This window comes from Mobula hypostoma, chromosome 1 (genome assembly GCF_963921235.1).
Source record: "Mobula hypostoma chromosome 1, sMobHyp1.1, whole genome shotgun sequence".
NCBI classification, from domain to species: Eukaryota; Metazoa; Chordata; class Chondrichthyes; order Myliobatiformes; family Myliobatidae; genus Mobula; species Mobula hypostoma.
In genome coordinates, this window is record NC_086097.1 from 180,460,225 (window position 1) to 180,480,710 (window position 20,486).

Sequence of the window (20,486 nt, forward strand, 5' to 3'; positions counted from 1 at the left end):
TCAAGTATCTATTAAACCTCTCACCTTAAACTTATGCCCTCTAGTTCATGATTGCCCAGGCTTGGAATAAATTCCAAATGCATTCATTCCATCTAACCCTCTCATTTTATACACCTTTATAAGTGAGTAAGGGATTGTGTGTGTGTGAGTGTGTGAAGGAGAGGGTGCAATTGAGTTAGCACAAGAAGTGATTGTGAGTGAAGTGGAAATCTGAGTCACACCTAAATTGTGAGCTCCGTGGTAATTGGAGCCTCACTCCGCATTGGTAATAAACCTCTCACCTGAGCGTCCACGCCCTCCTTAAATTATTGGCTACCTGCTGCCGCTCCTGTGCCGAAGTTTTCTCCAATTAAGGGATGGAATGTGGAGAAGACCAGCTGACACTGAACCTCTATCTTGCCTGGGGCTTATTCAGCATGAAGACACTGATTCACTTCTATCATGTGAGTTCAGGGAGCAAACCTCAATAATGATGACCATAACAGTGTCAGTTTGGTGTAAAATACCCCAAAACACACACACACACACACACCACTTCAATTTATTAACATCCCTCAGGAAGGAAAGCTGCCACCCTTAACTGGTTTGAATCTTTATGTGACTCCAGTCCAACATCCAGAGAAACCCACCTTAGCCAAGGGCAATAAGAATGGCACCGATGTTGTCACGGTTCAGAATATTAACGCCTTCTAACTCCTGAACTATTACAGAAACTTCAGTCTCTTGTGTCCATACTTTCCCAAACTGTTTTTAAAACAGCAAAAGCCTCAAAATCAGGCAAATATTCTTTAGTTGGACAACACACATAAAAGTTGCTGGTGAACGCAGCAGGCCAGGCAGCATCTCTAGGAAGAGGTACAGTCGACGTTTTGGGCCGAGACCCTTCGTCAGGACTAATTGAAAGAAGAGCTAGTAAGAGATTTGAAAGTGGGAGTGGGAGTGGGAGGGGGAGATCCGAAATGATAAGAGAAGACAGGAGGGGGAGGGATGGAGCCAGGAGCTGGACAGTTGATTGGCAAAAGGGATATGAGAGGATCATGGGACAGGTGGCCCAGGGAGAAAGAAAAGGGGGGGGGAAAGCCCAGAGGATGGGCAAGGGGTATAGAGAGGGGGATCCGTTATTTATTTATATACACACATTCATTTTCTCTCTCTCCTTTTTCTCCCTCTGTCCCCCTCACTATACCCCTTGCCCATCCTCTGGGCTTTCCCCCACTCCCCCTTTTCTTTCTCCCTAGGCCTCCTGTCCCATGATCCTCTCATATCCCTTTTGCCAATCAACTGTCCAGCTCCTGGCTCCATCCCTCCCCCTCCTGTCTTCTCCTATCATTTTGGATCTCCCCCTCCCCCTCCCACTTTCAAATCTCTTACTAGCTCTTCTTTCAGTTAGTCCTGACGAAGGGTCTCAGCCCGAGACGTCGACTGTACCTCTTCCTAGAGATGCTGCCTGGCCTGCTGCGTTCACCAGCAACTTTTATGTGTGTTGCTTGAAATTCCAGCATCTGCAGATTTCCTCGTGTTTGCGTTCTTTGGATGGAATTGTGTTGAGTTTCCAGCAAGAGACAAGCCATTCAGCCCAACTCAAAATGCTAGTATTGGTCAACACACAAAGAAGATAGAGGAACAGAACAGGTCAGGCTGCATCTATGGAAGGAAATGAGTAGTTGTGCATGGAGTGAGACCCTTCATCTAGACTGGCCATCACATGAATGCTAGCATTGATGCAGGATTCTAGTTCCTGCCCTCACTGACCAGCACCCACCCCCTTCACCCCAAGGTAAATTCACTCTGTCAATACATTGAACCACAAGCATAAAACCCCCCAAACCCAAGGATCTATTGGTTTAATGAGGCATTGTGAAAAGCTTTTGAATTTCACCCATCCACTCCCCGAAATGTTTACTCTCTCCAGCCCCAGTTTGCATTAGTGTAAGAAGGGGGAAATTTAAAGGAGATCTGAGGGTAGGTTTTTCACACAGAGGGTAGTGGTTATCTGTAACAAACTGCTAGAGGTAGGTCCAATTACAATACTTACAAGGCATTTGGACAGGTACTTAGGAAGCACATAGAGGAATATAGGCCTAATGCAGGCAAAAGGAATTAGTGTAGAGAGCTATTATAGAATCATGGAAAAAGAAGTTGAAAGGGCCTCTTTCCTGTCGGATGGTTCTGTAATTCAAAGTGTTACCCAGAGATCATATTCAGATTTATTTATTTATCACACGCACATCAAATCATACAATGAAATACATTATTTGTGTTACCAAACAACATAACAAAGGATCGCCACACATTCTGGCACTAACATAGCAGGACCACACAAGCATCAACAACAGCAATATCAAAAAAAGCAAAACAAAGGCAACAGGAAAACAAGCCCCTTTCCCACACACCCATACATACAGGCCTCCAGCCCCAGGACAGGCCTCCTCCACCTCTATGACTCGAGTTCTTTAAATAAGAGTACACAACATCCTGCCTTTAACACCTGAAACAGTCAAATCTCTCAAAATCCTGAAGAATCTTGACATGGTGGATGTGGAGAGGACATTTCCTCTTGTAAGTGAATCCAAAACCAAGCTTCACTATTTAAAAGAAAAGTCACCTGGTTAAGATAGAGATGGGACAACTTTTCTTCTCTCGGAGCCCATGTATATCTTGAGTTCTGTTCTTCAAAGTGAGGTGAGAGAAGATTCTTTGAATATTTTTAATGCAAAGGTAGGTAGATTATAGTTAAACAGGTGGATCACAGAATGATGGAAATATAGGTGCCTCAGTTCCATCAGCACTCAAGAAGTTTGACAGCATCCAGTACAAGACAGCCCACTTGATTGGTACCCCTTCCACAAGCATCCAATCCCTCCACCATCGACAGACAGTTGCAGTAGTGTGTACTACCTACAAGATGTACTGCAACAACACAACAAAATTCCTAAGGCAGCACCTTCCGGACCAATGACCACTACCATCTAGAAGAACGAGAGTAGCAGATACCTGGGAGCACCACCACTTGGAAATCCCCCTCCAAGTCACTCACCATCCTGACTTGGAAATATATCACCATTCCTTTATTGTCGCTGGGTCAAAATCATGAAATTCCCTCCCTAACAGTACTGTGGGTATAGCTACACCTCAGGGACTGCAGCGGTTCACGAAGGCAGCTCATCACCACCTTCTCAAAGGCAACTAGGGATGGGCAATAAATGCTGGCTTAGCTGGCAACGCCACATCCGTAAATAATTAAATAAAAATAAACTCAACGGATCAGGCAGCGCCTATGGAGCTTTGATGAGGGTCTTGACCCAAATCATCGACTGTCCATTTCCCTCCTAAGTTGCTACCTGATCCGTTGAGTTCCTCCAGCATTTTGTGTTGTTCCAGATTCCAGCATCTGCAGTCTCCTGTGTCTCCAGGTCGAAAAAATTTACTTGAAGAGATAGGGAAGAGCAGATCATTATATTGTACGAGACCAGATGTTTTTGTTTTCTGTGATTTCTGTCCCAGACCCACTCCTTTGCCCCATCTGCATTCTGAAGTGACCCAGTGAGCAACTCCAACCAGTTCCATGGGGAGGTTTAGTTCCACCTCCTGAGCATTGAATCTCAACCATAACTACTTGCCCACCTCCCAAGAGCAAATAGGCTCCTATGCAAACGAGTGGCAACAGGATGAATGGTGCCCACACCCTGTTTACTGTGACATTTGTTCTGATGATTCACTGTGATAGGAAGATCCCACTCACAGGCAAATTGGGACTTGCTCTGTCTCCTTAACTGACAAGGTGTGGCACAATAGCCTCTGCAGGTTAATTACCAAATAAGGTAAAGTCTCTGCAGTTTGCGAGCTGGTGGAATTCAAAAGGGTTTAACTCTTGGTGTCCTGGCAGTTTTCCCTCACTCAATGAATGAATGAATTAAAAATAAAATACTTGTTTCCATAAAGTTACCAGATTGTTGTAAATTTTCCACTAGTTTACTAATATCCTTCAAGAAAAAAAAGTCACCAAGTCAGGTAGCATCCATGGAGGGGAATAAATAGTCACCGTTTTTGACCAAGACCCTTTATCAGCGGTCCTGACGAAGGACTCAGATATTGACTATTTATTACCCTCTATAGATGCTACCTGACCTGCAGAGTTCCTCTAGATTTTTGTATGTGTTGCTCTGGATTTCCAGCATCTGGAGGATCAATTGTGTTGAGAGAAACATGCCATTTGGCCGATATGTGACTCCAGAGCCATCAATTTCGTTGACTGTAATTACCTCCTCAATTTCCAGCTTTGCCAGTAATGTCCACTTCCTTAGAGAATCTTTTAAGCTCATTTTTTAAAGATGTGAATATCACTAAAACAATAAAACTGATTAAATATGTGATTGAGAGGAAGACCACTGTTACCTTTCATTGGTTAGCCTATTCATATGATAGAAATGTGGGTGGAGCCTCAGGTTCTTTAAAAGGAGAGAGCTAAACTGGGAGTAGGCTGTGTTGAGGACTGCATTAACAGCATCTGCAGAAGGTAAGGACAGTTTGTTCAGCTGTATTGCTGTTCTGTGAGCTTTATGTCCTTGTCTCACCATTAATGCTGTTTTTTTTCCCTTTCTCTTTTAGTCATCCCCTCCACTCTCTAAGCCATGGCTGATGAAGATATTGCTGCGCTGGTGGTGGACAATGGATCTGGGATGTGCAAGGCTGGGTTTGCAGGCGATGATGCCCCCAGAGCTGTGTTCCCCTCAATTGTGGGACGACCTCGACACCAGGTGAGTCCTCCTCCAGTGAAAATACTAATGTAGGGTTTTCACCTGAAATGTTGATAATTCCTTCTTTCTTTGTGTACTTCTTACACACCCCCACCCTTCCCTGCAACAGATATTGTCTGACCTGAGTTTTCCAGCAGATTGTTTGTTACCTCAGATTCCAGCATCTGCAAGCCTCAGATTTCAGTACATCTTTCCAAGCCTTAATTCCTGTAGTGTATGTGTGTATATATATCTCACTATATACAATACATACAACCTTGAGATTCAGTTTCTTGTGGGCATACTCAATAAATCTAATAACCATAATAGAATCAATGAAAGACCACACCCAACAGGACAGACAACCAGTGTACAAAAGGTAACAAACTGTGCAATAGAAAAAGAAAGAAAAAAAAATACTATCAAGAACAAGAGATGAAGAGTCCTTGAAAGTGAGTCCATAGGTTGTGGGAATGGGATATGTGAAGTTATACCCCCCCCCCACTGGGTTCAAGAGCTTGATAGTTGAGGGGTAATAACTGTTTCTGAACTTGGTGGTGTGAGTCCTGAGGCTCCTGTACCTCCTTCCTGATAGCAGCAGCGAGAAGAGATTTAATAAGAATTCTGCTTTGGATGCAGAGGGGAATGAACTAATGGGTGGAGCTGCAGTGACTGAGTCTCTAGCATTGAATCTGGCACAGTGGTTCAGAAGGAAAGAGAGATAAAGGGGACTGCAGGAGTGAGAGGAGATTCCATAGTTAGAGTAATGAAGATGGGGGGGGGGGGAGGGGAAAGAAAATCTGCAGATGCTGGAAATCCAAGCACAACACACACAAAATACTGGCGGAATGCAGCAGGCCAGGAAGCAGCTATGGGGGTGGGGGGGGGGTGTGGATAAAGGTACTGTCAACCTTTCAGGCCAAAACCTTTCAGCAGTACCATTATGTTTCAGACAGACTCCTTTAGGAGTCCTGTCAAAGGGTTTTGGCCTGAAGCATCGACTGTACTTTTTTCTATAGGTGCTGCCTGGCCTGCTGAGTTCCTCCAGCATTTTGTGTGTTGTAATGGAGATGAGACTCTGGATGCAAAGAGACACCAGGTTAGTATGTTGCCTCAGGTGCTGGGGTCAGGGATGTCTTTGACTGGGTTCATGGCATTCTAAGGTGGGGGGAAACAGGATCAGTGTAGAATCATTGTGGGAAGAGCTAAGGAAAGACAAGGGTAAATAGACCCTGATGGGAGTTGTACACAGAGCTCCAAACAGTAGCAAAGATGTGGTCTACAAATTACAGTGGGAGATAAAAATACATGTCAAAAGGGCAATGTTTCAAGAGTCATGGGGGTTTCAATATGCAGGTAGATGGGAAAAATCAGGTTGGAGCTGGATCCCAAGAGGGGGATTTTCTAAAGTGACACAAGATGGCTTTTTAGAGCAGCTTGTGGTTGAGCCCACTAGGGGATCAGCTATTCTTGATTGGGTGTTGTGCAATGAACCAGAATTGATTAGCATGCTTTAGATAAAGGAACCCTTGGGAGGCAGTAATCATATGCTAGAATTCACCCTGCAATTTGAGAAAGAAGCTAAAGTCAGATGTATCGGTACTGTAGTAGGGTGAAGTGAATTAAAGGCATGAGGGAGGAGCTGGCCAAAATTGTTTGGAAGATAACACTAGTAGGGATGATGGCAAAGCAGCAATGGCTGGATTTCCTGGGAACAACTCGGAAGCCGTAGCACAAGTACATCCCAAAGAAGTATTCTAAGGCAGGATAATGCAACCATGACTGATGAGATGTCAAAGCCAATATGAAAGCCAAAGAGGGCCTATAATAGAGCAAAATTAGTGGGAACTTGGAGAATTGAAAAGCTTTTTAAAAACCAACAGAAGGCAACTAAAATGTCATAAAGAAGAAAAAGATGGAATACAAATATAAGCTAGCCAGTAATATTAAAGGGGATGCCAAAAGTTCCTTCAGATGTATAAAAGAGAAACAAGAGTAGATATTTGACTGCTGGAAAATGATGCTCGAGAGGTTGTACTGGGGACTAGGAAATGGCAGATGAACTGTAAGTATTTTTCATCAGTCTTCACTGTGGAAGACACTAGCAGTATGCCAGAGGTAGCGTTGAGGAAGCAGAGGCTAAAGAAGGATTTAGACAGATTAGAAGAATGGGCAGAGAAGTAGCAGATGGAATACAGTGAGAAGTGTATGGTCATGCACTTTGATAGAAGAAATAAAAGCATAGACTATTTTCTAAATGGAGAGAAAATTCAAAAATCTGAGGTAAAAAGGGATTTCCCTAAAGGTTAATTTGCAGGTTGAGTGGTAAGGAAGACAAATGCAATGTTAGCATTAATTTTGTGGACTAGAATATAAAAGCAAGGATGTAATTTTGAGGCTTTCTAAGGCACAGGTGAGACCTCACTTGGAGTATTGAGTGGTTTTGTGTCCCTAATCTAAGAAGGGATGTGCTAACATAGAGGGTTCAAAAGAGACTCCCAAAAATGAGATTCCAGGATTGAAGGCTTATGAGGAGTATTTGGTGGCTCTGGGTATGTATTCACTAAAAGTCAGAGAAGGGGGGGAAATCTCATTGAAAACTATTGAATGTTGAAAGGCCTCCATAGAGTGGATGTGGAAAGGATGTTCCTGTGGTGGGGGAGTCTTGAGGCCAGAGGACTCGGCCTCTGAATAGAAGGATGTCCATTTAGAATGGAGATGAGGAGGAATTTCTTTAGCTTGAGAATGGTGAATCTGTGGAATCTGTTGCCACAGGCAGCTGTGGAGGCTAAGTCATTGGCTATATTTAAGACAGAGGTTGACAGATTCTTGATTAGTCAGGACATGAAGTGATACAGGTAGAAGACAGGAGATTAGGTCTGACAGGAAAATGGGTCAGCTATAAGGAAATAGCAGAGCAGACTTGATGGGTTATATAGCCTAATTCTGCTCCTATATCTTGTGATATAGTTGAATCCTTTTCTTGTGATTCTAGGCTCTGTGGTATGTCTTCTAGATGTGATTGGAGTGTCCTGCTTAAGGGGATCCTAAGATTTGAATAAATTTCTTGCAATGGAGGGGGGAAGAAGTGTTATTTTCCAATTTTTCCTGGCCTGTTCCATGATGGTGGCTCTGCCATAAGTGATACATCCAATGAATGTATCCTCCTTTTGGGTGGGGTTGGGGGGGTGCATTGATAAGTACAACAAAATTCATTGTGTGCCAATTTGCAACTTGTATTGTAATCAAAGTCCCACCATGACATACTAGTGTCTTTTGACAAACTCTTTTGCTAAGTGACTATTCCAATAAATTAATGTCTGATTCAACTGGTTATTTGAACAATAGCGCTTATTTAATCCTTGATTCATCACTGCAGTATTGTGATCACTTGTAATGACTAATGTGACCAGAAGTCATTTTGCCCTAAAGTCCTGAGAATGCTGTCAGTGTTCCTTTTTTACTTCACCTCTTTAAAAATAAGCTATTTTCCTTCTAAAATGAGGGAAGATTTTTTGATATCTAAGGGTAGTAGAAGTGAATATTGAGGATGGATTGGCTAGGAATAGGTTAAATATTACTGACTAGATTTAGCTACAAATCTGAACCATAGAATAATTGGCTGGCTCCCGTTATACACAATGAAATGAAGAAATTCTGTGCCTTTCAATTATTCTTGGGCTATTGCCATTTTTCTACCTGTTTTTTTGCTCTACAGGTGTGCTGTTGATTCTAACTAAGCAGTTTGAAGTCAGTAAGAGGCACACTGTTTAGGCACTGCATACAAGTACAACCCAATCTGTTAGAAAAAGTGGTAAACATGGGCATGAGTGGTTGTTCCACATCAAACTCTTGGGGAAACGTGTAATCAGAACACTATCTTGTTACGTTGCTAATATTTTGCTACAGTGTTTGCAGCTTGAACTGAATTTTCTGGTTTGGTTACCTTCCAAGGGTCTTACCCCAGTTGGGTCACCTGGGCAAGGGTGTATGATGTTGAAAGACCCGAAACACCTGACGACCCCAGGTAACATCAGATGATGTGCCCTAGCTTGGCATCATGGAGATGTTCCTGTAAGGGGGGGGAAAAAAAGTGCAGTTGTTAATTACTGGATGACTCATCTAGTGGAGTTCCAATTCTCTGGCAAGTTGATAATTGAATTTGATAGTCTGAAATGCAAATAAATAAGATCCTTTGAGGTTGTATATTTGCTGTACTTCCTGCTCTAGAACAACAGAATCCTACAGGCAAATAGGTTTGAACAATAGCTAATAACGGCCATCCACATCCAGAGTGAACAAGGTATGTCTCCCCGGTTGAGGAAGTTGTTTAAAAGTACTGTGCTTTGAGTTATCAGTGTATACTCTTTGGATAATGTACTTCCCATACTTGAACCCCAATATGTGCTGTTTAAGAATGGCTTCCAATAAACTAAAAATAACTGCAGACAAGGTCTTTCAGCCTCTTAAACCATTACTGAACTTTTCATTTTGGTGATCCTAATTGCACAGATGCAGGTGCCTCACAGGAAAAAAAATTGCCTCAATAGTTTACACAATGTTATTTGATATTCCACCTTTTCTGTATTAAATATCCAGTTGCTTCGACTCTCCTGATCAAGTCACGTTTATTGTTATTTCAACCATAAGCTGCTGGTACAGTACACAGTAAAAACAAAACATTCCTCCAGGACCCTGGTGCTACATGAAACAACATAAAACTACACTAAACTATGTGAGACAGCACAAGGCTACACTAGACTACGTAAAATAACATAAACTGCACTGGACTACAGACCTGCACAGGACTACATAAAGTGCACAAAACAGTGCAGGGCAGTACAATAATTAATAACCAAGACAATAGGCACAGAGGACAAATTGCAATATAATAATAAATGATGTAGATGTCAGTCTAGACTCTGGGTATTGAATCTGATGGCTTGGGGGAAGAAACTGTTGCACAGTCTGGTCGTGAGAGCCCAAATGCATTCAATCACCCTTTGCCCTGTTTCTCCATTCTAGGGTGTGATGGTAGGAATGGGTCAGAAAGACAGCTATGTCGGTGATGAAGCCCAGAGCAAGAGAGGCATCCTGACTCTGAAATATCCAATTGAGCATGGCATTGTGACCAACTGGGACGACATGGAGAAGATTTGGCACCACACCTTCTACAACGAGCTGCGAGTGGCCCCAGAGGAACACCCTGTCCTCCTCACAGAGGCTCCACTCAATCCCAAAGCCAACCGTGAGAAGATGACCCAGATCATGTTCGAGACCTTCAACACTCCAGCCATGTACGTTGCCATTCAAGCTGTGCTGTCCCTGTACGCCTCTGGCCGTACCACTGGCATTGTGCTAGATTCTGGAGATGGTGTGAGTCACACCGTGCCAATCTACGAAGGCTATGCCTTGCCACATGCCATCCTGCGTCTGGACCTGGCTGGCAGGGATCTCACTGACTACTTGATGAAGATCCTGACCGAGCGTGGGTACTCCTTCACAACCACAGCTGAGAGGGAGATTGTCCGTGACATCAAAGAGAAGCTTTCTTATGTGGCCCTAGATTTTGAATCTGAGATGCAGACAGCCAGCTCCTCCTCATCCTTGGAGAAAAGCTATGAGCTTCCTGATGGCCAGGTCATCACCATTGGTAATGAGCGTTTCAGATGCCCAGAAACCCTCTTCCAACCCTCCTTCATTGGGATGGAATCTACTGGAATCCATGAGACCTGTTATAACAGCATCATGAAATGTGATGTGGACATCAGGAAGGATCTGTACGCCAACACAGTCCTGTCTGGTGGAACCACCATGTTCCCAGGAATTGCTGACCGAATGCAGAAGGAAATCACAGCCTTGGCTCCAAGCACCATGAAGATTAAGATCATTGCTCCACCAGAGAGGAAGTACTCAGTATGGATCGGAGGCTCCATTCTGGCTTCTCTCTCTACCTTCCAGCAGATGTGGATCAGTAAGCAGGAGTATGATGAGTCTGGCCCCTCCATTGTCCATCGCAAGTGCTTCTAATTTGTTGAAGATTAGAACTGATTTAACCTTGACTAAATTGCATCTTTATTTGTTTTTGCAACTTGAAGTTGGGGTGGTGTGGTGGTGATTGCTCCTCATTCTTGAATTCTCCTAGTGTGGGTTCAGAACAAGCTGAGGACAGATTGCTTTGGATGTTCTGACATATTGGAGATTTTTATTCAAGTTGGAAGCCAGTGATAGTCACACTCTATCCTTGCATAAAATTCGGTGCTCTGAAGTTTTTAAACTGACAAAAGCATTTGTGATCACTAACTCAATGTATGGAAGTAGCAAATTTTGTTGTTTTGACCATGAAGTTCTAAATTGTCACAGGAGGATCCAAGAACTTGAAGCCAATCTCCTTATGCAGGTTCAGTGGCTGAACTTTCCATTCTGTATAATTTGGCATGGGATGCTGTACAAAATGTGTGAACTATGACAGCTGGTGATCTTGAGTGGGTTGGGGGATGAGGGAAGGGAATAAGTTCTCTTGTAAAGTAGTCAATCACAGCTTACTTGTGGTTATTCTCAAACATTTAATTAAAAAAGTTGTATTTGGACATGATCTCATCTGTCTTGTAGTTTCTCCTACACCTCAAACTTTATTTTGCAGCAGGTGTCCATTTGGCCCTTGCCTTAAGTGATTTGTTTCATCCCACTTACCCTGGTGCTGTTTCCATAACCATGGAATTTCAGTGATACCAGGCAAGGAACAGTTGCCTGACACATGATCAGTGTAGGAATTAAAGGGACCAAGGCATTTCTTAGCATGGGGGGAGGGAATGGAGGGAAGCTGGTACAAAGGGCGTTGTTATATTATAAATGGGCTCAGCAAGGATTATGGAAACACTAAAGACTGCTAATGTTGGAATCTGAAGGAATAAACAATCTATTGGAGGAACTCCGACTCATGAGAGATCTGAGGATGAAAAGGGGAGTTGTTTTGGGTTGAAACCTTGCATCATCACTGATTATTCTGGGCTGATTGGAAATGGATCTCAAAGGGATACAAAGCTGTAGCTCAACTAGTTCAAGTGAAGGTTATTGCCATTGAAGTATATGTAATATACATGTATAACCGTATAATGTATATAGAAACAGACAACATTTCTCCAAACCAGGGTGTAAAGCACAAAACATAAGGTAAGTATAAAATCTACAGATTAATCACACATAAATAACAAACTAAAGTGCATTAATATTAAATATTGTAAGGTACAGAACAGACTAACTAGTGGCACTTTGAATATGATGCAGCGGGGAGTTCAGAAGCCTAATGGCCTGGGGGAAGAAACTGTTTCATCTTGACTATATTTGCTTTTGTGCATTGTAGTCTCTTGCCTTTTGGTAGAAAATCAAAGGGGATGATGAATGGATGGGATCTTTAAAAATACTTCTGTAAAATGCAGTTAAGATTTTGGGGGGTAGGGGTGGGTGGGCAGTGGAAAGAGCTTTGCTTGCCTCAATCTTCTTGGAAAGTGGAGGCACTACTGTGCCTTGGTCAGTGAGGTGATATTGAGGGACCAAGTGAGGTTATCTGTGATGTGAACTCCGAGGAATTTGGTGCACTTAACTTTCTGTGGAGGAGCGATGTATTCATAGAGGGGGGATGGTTTGCCTGCATTTTCCTGAAGTCCACAATTAATTCCTCTGTCTTCTCCACATTCGGGCTTTGGTGGTTCTTCCTACACCAATCCACCAGCCACTCTACTTCCTCTATACTCCATCTCGTAATCATTCTTGATAGACCAACCACTGTTGAGCTGGACCCTATGATAGTCATGCATCAGTCGTGTGAACAGCAGCTGGCTGTGCACACAGCCTTGGGGAGTGCCAGTGCTCAGCAGAATGGGCTGAATGTTCTGAAATCCTCAGATGTGAGGGTTGCAGATGCTGACTGAGCCGATAAGTTAAACTGCTTAACTCCATCTTGTGTTAAGGTGTGATCAAATAGTAATATCAAAAGTAGTTTATTTTGATTATGGGATAATGATTAAAGTGTACAGACTATGGATTTTGGATTAGTCAAGGTGGTGACTTGAGGGGAAGAGATTGAGCAAAGGATTCATGCTTGGATAGAAACACTCTTGGACATTTATAGTGACATGGCCAAAATCTTGGGTCAAAAATCTGCAGGAAATACTCAGCAGATTGGGTTGCATCTATAGGAAGAGGGGAAAATAATTTTGTTGTGACAATTAACTTTTAAACCAGCAACAGTTAGAAAATTAATAATAAACATGCACAGAAATGGGAAGGAAATGGAAGGCAAGGTCTGGGTTGGAAAGTTTGTTCTAATTGACAATAGTGTAATGCTCTAGGGTGTAAATATATTGCTGCTCCCACTGCATCAGTTCTACCTTTGACCAGTTGAGAGAAGTATTTGATATCGAAGAGACCAACTCAGCACTGTTCACTGTCTACCAAGCAACAATGACCTCCTGTATTCTTCAGACAAAATGCAGCTGGCACCTCAGTACTGAATTGGTGCAAAATTCTCCAAAGTCACTGCATGATTGGTGACTCAATGCCCACTGTTCAACATCAGTTCCACCTGAAACATGCACTGCTCTGACCTCCACAAAGATTTCCAGAGGAAACACTTTAATGAAACTATCTTGAAATCTCCATGATAAAGTATTGAATCCTTACCAACTAGCATATTACCTAGCCTGAAAATGGAGAGGCGCACCATAGACAAACATTTACAAAAATACTGCCAGGCCTTGAAGACCTGAGTTGAAAGGAGAAGTTAGACAGGTTGGGACTTTAATTCCTTGGAATGCAGGATAGTGAGGTGACATAGAATGACAATACATCACAGCACAGGCCCCTCAGTCTATGATGTGCTGACTGATAGAAACTTACTCCATGATCAATCCAATGCTTCCCTCAATATAGCCCATAATCCATCATCTTTCTCACATCTGTCCATATTTAAAGTATTTTAAATGTCCTTATTGTATCAACCTCAACCACTGTCCATGGAAGTGTGTTCCAACCACCCACTATCCCATTATGAGCATATATACCCACTATGAGTATATATTTAAAAAAAACTCTCTTAAATATGTCCTGCTTGGTGGCGCAATAATATCAGCACCAGACTCTGGAGTGAAGGTTCCCGAGTTCGAATCCAAGTCGGGCTAGCAACTCGGCCTCGTAAAAACAAAAATAGCTTGCTACGGAAACACTGTCATGACGGTGCCCTGATATCTCTACTGCCGAGTTAAGGGCTGGTCTTCCTTCCTTCTTATAAATACAAGAGATTCTACAGATGCTGGAAATCCAAAACAACACACCAAAATGCTGGAAGAACTCAGCAGTTCAGGCAGTATCAATGGAAATTAATGAACAGTCAGCATTTCAGGCCAAGACCCTTCATCAGGACTGGAAAGTAAGAGGGAAGATGCCTACCCCTCACAAAACTTTCCTCCATTCACCTTAAATGGATATTCTCTGGTTTTGGCTATTGCTGCCCTGGTTAAAAAAAAAAGGTGCTGGCTGTCCACTCTTCCAATACCTCTGATTATTTTATATACCTTGTCAAGTTGTCTCTCATTCTCCGTCGCTCCAAAGCGAAAACTTTAGCTCACTCAACCTTGCCACATAAGACACATTTTCTAATCCAGGCAGTCTTCTGGTAAATCTCCTCTGCACCCTCTCTAAAGCTTCCATGTTCTCTCTACTATGACTCAACCATAACTGAATTCTCCAAATATGGTTTAGCCAAGATTTTATAGAGCTGCAACATTATCTTCTGGCTCTTGAACTCAACCTCCTGACTAATTAAGGCTAGTACACCTTATGCCTTCTTAACTACCTTTTCAACTCATGTGGCAGCTTTGAGGGATTTATGGACTTGGACCCCAGGATCCCTTCGCCTCCCCCATCCCACACACTACTAAGAATCCTGCCATTAGCCTTCTACTCTGCCTTCGTATTCAATCTTTTAAAGCGTACCACTTCATACTTATCCAGATTGAAATCTTTCTGCAACTTCTCTCCTCAGTTCTGTTCCTTGTCCATATCCTATTGTAACCTGTAATCACCTTCCCCACTAACTACATCACCTCCAAACTCTATGTCGTCTTTGAACTCTCAGCTTCCTCATCCATTTATAAAAATCACAAAGAGGTGGTGTCCGTGCACAATCCTGATTTGATGGAGACAGCCGTGAGAAGCACGGAGGAACATCTGGAGAAACTTCTGAAATGCCTGCTTCGCTGCCGCTGCTACTGTGCAATAGAGAATCTCCAGAGGGGTAGGCCCCACATCCTCGGCTTTGCCTATTGCCGGGGCCGGGGTCGAAGCGCTTGGCAGAGATGGTGCTCGGTGTCAGAGGCTCAAAGTTTTCGGATGGGCTCAAGAGTCGGCTGTGGTCGGGTGCTTCCAGGATGCTGCATCGGCAAGTTTGCAGCGCTGGAAGCTCATGGCAGGAAGAATTTTTTTTTCTTCCTTCTACCGTCTGCGTGAGATGATGGGACTTTCGAGAGACTTTGAGAAACTATACCCATGGTCTGCTCTTCATCAAATTACGGTATTGCTTTGCACTGTTGTAACTATATGTCATAGTTGTGTGGTTTTTGTCAGTTTTTTTGTCAGTTTGTCTTGTGTTTCCGTGATATCATTCTGGAGAAACATCGTATAGTTTCTTAATGCATGCATTACTAAATGACAATAAAAGAGGACTGCGTGTCCTCATAATCTAATCTAATCCCAAAACAGGCGTGGAACATCACTAGTCACTGACCTCCAGGCAGAATAAGCTCCATCCAGCCAAGCTTACATGGATCCATGCCTCATGCCTTTCTGGATGAGCTTACTATGAGGAACCTTGTCAAACATCTTACTAAAAGCCATATACACCACATCCACCACTTTAACTTCGTCAATATGTTTTGTCAACTCCTTGATAAACTCAATCAAGTATGTGAGGCAAAACCTGTCCCTAACAAAGTCAAGCTGACTATCCCTAACAAGACTATGGTTTTCCAAATGCTCACAAATCTTGCCCCAAAGATTACTCTCCAATACTTTGCCCACCTCTGACTTAAGACTCACCAGTCTATAATTCTTAGGATTGTCTCTATTACCTTTCTTGATACTACATTCTCAGAACAACATTTGCCATCCTCCATTCCTCTGGTACCTCTCCTGCAGCCAAGAAGAATGCAAACATTATTGCCAAGCCTTAGCAGTTTCTTCCCCTATTCTGGTTCCCCTCTTACCCTTTCTCTTCTCCTCATTTGTCCATCACGTTCCTTTGGTGCTTGTTCTTCCCTTTCTCCCACAGTCCACTACTCTCCAATCAGATTCCTCCTTCTTCAGCTCTTTATCTTTTCCACCTATCACCTCACCTCTCAGCTTCTCACCACCCACACCCTTCACCCACCTACCCTCCCCCTTACCTGGCTTCACCTATCACCTTCCAGCTTGTACTCCTTCTCCTCCCCCACATTCTTATTTTGGCTTCTTCCCCCTTCCTTTCCAGTCCTGATAAAGGGTCTTAGCCTGAAACATCAACTCTTTATTCCTCTCCATAGTTGCTGCCTGACCTGCATGTTGTGCTGTTACTCTGGATTTTCAGCAACTGCAAAATCTCTTCTATTCCAGATACATGTTTCCCCTTTTATACCTGAGCATCCTATCATGTTACTGTGTTTCACATACATATAGAATGCTTGGGGTTTTCCATAATCCTACTTGCCAAGATCTTCTTGTATCCCCTTCTAGCTCTCCTAAGGCCTTCCTTAAGTTCTTTCCTGCCTGCCTTATAATTCTCAAGAGCACTGCCTGATTATTCCATCCTAAACCTTAAGTATGCTTCATTATTTCTCTTGACTAAATGTTCCATCACTCTTCAGTGGGACAAACCTATTCAGAGCCCCTTGCAAGTGATTCACAAGCAACCTCCATATTTCAGCTATGTATTTCCCTGAGAACACCTGTTTCCAATTTATGCTCCTAAGATACTGTTTAATACCTTCATAGTTAGCCCTTTCCCAATTAAATACTTTCCATACTGTCTACTATCTTCATCCATGGCTATGCTAAAGTTCAGGGACTTATATTCACTATCTCCAAAATGCTCCCCCCACTGAGAAGTCTACCATGGGACCAGGATCATTGCCTAATATTAGATCTAGTAGTGCCTCTCCTCTAGTCAGCCTGTCAGGAATCCTTCCTGGACACACCTAAAAAATTCTGCCCCAGAAGACCATAAGACATAGGAGCAGAATTAGGCCATTCAGCCCATCGAGACTGCTCCATCATTCCTTCCTGGCTGATCCCGGATCCCACTCAACCCCATACACCTGCCTTCTTGCGATATCCTTTGATGCCCTAATCAGGAAACTACCAAATTCTGCTTTAAATATACCCATGGACTTGGCCTCCACTGCAGTCCGTGGCAGAGCATTCCACAGCTTCACCACTCTCTTGTTAAAATAATTCCTCCTTACCTCCGTTCTATAACGTCGTCCCTCGATTTTGAGGCTGTGCCCTCTAGGTTTGGATACCCCCACCATAGGAAACAGCCTCTCCACATCCACCCTATCTAGTCCTTTTAACATTTGGTAGGTTTAAATGAGATCCCCCCACATTCTTCTAAATTCCAGTGAGTACAGGCCCAAAGCTGCCAAACGCTCCTCCTAAATTAATCCTGTCATTCTCGGAATTAACCATTATCCATTATCCAAATCATGGACAAACAATGTGAAAAGTAGCGGTCTCCTGAGGAACACCACTAGTTACTGGTTGCCAACCAAAAAAGACCCCCTTTATTCCCATTCGCTGCCTCCTGCCTGTCAGCCAATCCTCCATCCATGCCAGCATCTTTCCTGTAATGCCAAAAGATTTTATCTTGTTAAGCAGCTTCATGTGTGGCGCCTTATCAAATGCCTTCTGAAAACCCAAGTAAATTACATCCACTGCCTCTCCTTTGTCCACCCTGTTTGTTACTTCCTCAAAGAACAGATTCGTCAGGCAAGATTTCCTTTTACAAAAACTATGCTGACTTTGTCTTATTTTATCATTGTCTTCAAATACCCCGAAACCTCAGCCTTAGTAATAGACTCCACACTTTCCCAACTACTGAGGTTAGGCTAACTGGCTTATAATTTCCTTTCTTTTGTCTTCCTCCCTTCTTAAAGAGAGGAGTGGCATTTACAATTTCCCAGTCTCCAGAGCCATGCCAGAATCAAATGAAAGATCATGACCGTTATCTCTTCAGCAACCTCTCTTAGGACTCTGGGATGTAGTCTATCTGGTCCAGGTGACGTACCCAACTTAAGACCTTTGAGTTTGCCTAGCACTCTTTCCTTTGTAATAGCAATAGCACTCACTCCTGCTCCCTGACATTCACAGACCTCTGGCACACTGCTAGTGTCTTCCACAGTGAAGACTAATGCAAAGTACCCATTAAGTTCATCTGCCATTTCTTTGACCCCATTCCTACCTCACAAGCATCATTTTCCAGTGGCTCAATATCAACCTTCACCTCCCTTTTACTCTTTATATAACTGAAAGAACTTTTAGTATCCTGTTTTATATTGTTGGCTAGTTTGCCCTCATATTTCTTTTCCCTTCTTAAAGCTTTCAAAGGTTCAAAGATTAAATTTAATGTCAGAGAAATGTATACAATATATATCCTGAAATGCTTTTTCTTCGCAAACGTCCACGAAAACAGAGAAGTGCCCCAGAAAATGAACAACAGTTAAACATGAGAACCCCAAAGTCCCCCCCCAGCTCCACCCTCCCACATGTAAGAGGCAGCGAGCGACCATCCCCCCCTCCCCCCCACCGGCAAAAATAAACGCGCATCGGCACTATCACTGAGCCCAAGCATGTGCTAAGCAGTAGCAAAGACACAGACCAAAGTTGCCCCAAAGGCTTCGCATTTCACCTGAAATTCGACAACCCACAGGTTCTCTCTCTCCCTGGCAAGGGAGAGGGAGGTGTACCCCATTCTCACAGCGAGCGGGTAACATAACAACAACCCGCTGGCTTACGATGTTAAAAGTCTGTTTCGTCGCTTTTTTCAAGCTCTGTCTCTAAAGATCGCAAAGACTTCGGGTCTTCAGGCCCACAGCAAAAGATGTTCCAGCCTCCCTGACGACACACAAGTCTCCTGCCGTGACACTGACCCTCGATCCGCCCGTCTCCAGAGCCCTGAGATCTTAGGCTTCTGAACACAATGGAGATTCTCAGGTCAAACCCTTGGCGTGTTGAATAGAAGCCAGTTGTGGAACCCCGAGAATGGGTCCCATTCCTGCAAAGAACCATTGCCTTTTGTTGGACTTTAAAAGCTTCTCAATCATCCGACTTCCTACTCAGTTTTGCTGCTTTATGTGCCCTTTTCTTGGCTTTTATGCAATCCTTAACTTCCCTTGTCAGCCACAGTTGCCTACCCCTGCCATTTGAGGACTTCTTCTTCTGTGGGACATATCTATCCTGCGCCTTGTGAACTATTCCCAGAAACTTCTGCTCTGTTGTCATGCCCACCAGTATCCTCCTCCAATCCACCTGGGCAAGCTCCTCTCTCATGCCTCTGTAATTCCTTTTATTACATTGCAATATTGATATGTGTGGCTTATGCTTCTCCCTCTCAAATTGCAGTATGAATTCAATCATATTATGATCACTGCCTCCTAAAGGGTCCTTTACATTAAGTTCCCTAATAAGATCTAGGTTAGTTAGTCTAAGATAATCTAAGATAGTCTTTCCCTGAGTAGGCTCAAGCGCAAGCTGTTCTAAAAAGTCATCTCATAGATACTTAACAAATCCCCTCTCTTATGATCCAACACCAACCTAATTTTCCCAGTCAGGAAATGTGACATTACCCTTATTATATGCCTTTTCAAGCTCCCTTTGCAATCTCAACCCCACATCTTGACTACTATTTGGAGGCCTATATATGATTCCCATACTGGTAAACAATGCCATTGTAGCTTATGAAATTGTATTGAATCACTTACTGTTACAATTGTCCTCAAGAGTATAAAATCTTGATGTAATTTGATTTTGGGAGTCTTTACCAAGAGGGTTTCTAAGAGAATGCCTGCTTGTGGTGATTCATGTTCCACCAGCTTCTTCAGTGACTTAATCACAGTCTCAAAGCAGAGGAAATAGTTAAGACAAATACACCAACAACATTTGAAATAGATTTATAGGGGTAAATTTAGCAGGTGCACAGTTAAGGGGATATAGGTCAAACGTGGGCAAATAGAACTAGCTTAAAATGGCATCTTGATTGGCAGAGATCAACTAGGCTAAAAGGCCTGTTTCTGTGTTGTATTACTCTATGAATCCAAAAGGTAATACTGTATCTCAAGTCATGGCAGATTCACATTCAGATTCAGATTTATTTATTTATCACACGTATATCAAAACAAACATTATTTGTATTACCAACCAACACAAGAAAGGATGTGCTGGGGACGGCCCATAAGGGTCACCATACGTTCTGGTACCAACACAGCAGGCACACAATGTTCAGGAGAACAACACAAGTATCAACAACAGTAATATAAAAAAAGCAGAACAAAGACAACAGGAAAACAAGCCCCTTTCCCACACACCTACACATACAGGCCTCCAAGCTCAGGACAGGCCATCTCCACCTCTATGACTAAAGTTCTTTAGATAAGAGAACACAACATCCTGCCTTTAACACCTGAAATAATCAAACCTCTCAAGATCCTGAAGTAGGGTCCTGAC

At 43.0% G+C, this 20,486-nt stretch overlaps 1 protein-coding gene across 1 annotated transcript; it reads left to right on the top strand.

Annotated features, from left to right (window-relative positions):
• The first annotated feature begins 4,464 nt into the window (after positions 1–4,464).
• LOC134353015 (actin, non-muscle 6.2-like) lies at positions 4,465–11,331 on the top strand. Its single transcript, XM_063060801.1, has 3 exons — positions 4,465–4,516; positions 4,609–4,757; positions 9,762–11,331. The coding sequence occupies exons 2-3, from the start codon at positions 4,632–4,634 to the stop codon at positions 10,764–10,766; spliced, it is 1,131 nt and encodes a 376-aa protein (XP_062916871.1). The 5' UTR covers positions 4,465–4,516; positions 4,609–4,631; the 3' UTR covers positions 10,767–11,331.
• Positions 11,332–20,486: the final 9,155 nt, after the last annotated feature.

Bases quoted from the DNA above. Each gene is read 5' to 3' on its own strand.
- LOC134353015 (XM_063060801.1), top strand. From the start codon at position 4,632: ATGGCTGATGAAGATATTGCTGCGCTGGTGGTGGACAATGGATCTGGG. The intron at 4,758-9,761 runs GTGAGTCCTCCT...TCTCCATTCTAG, and splicing joins TGGGACGACCTCGACACCAG to GGTGTGATGGTAGGAATGGG.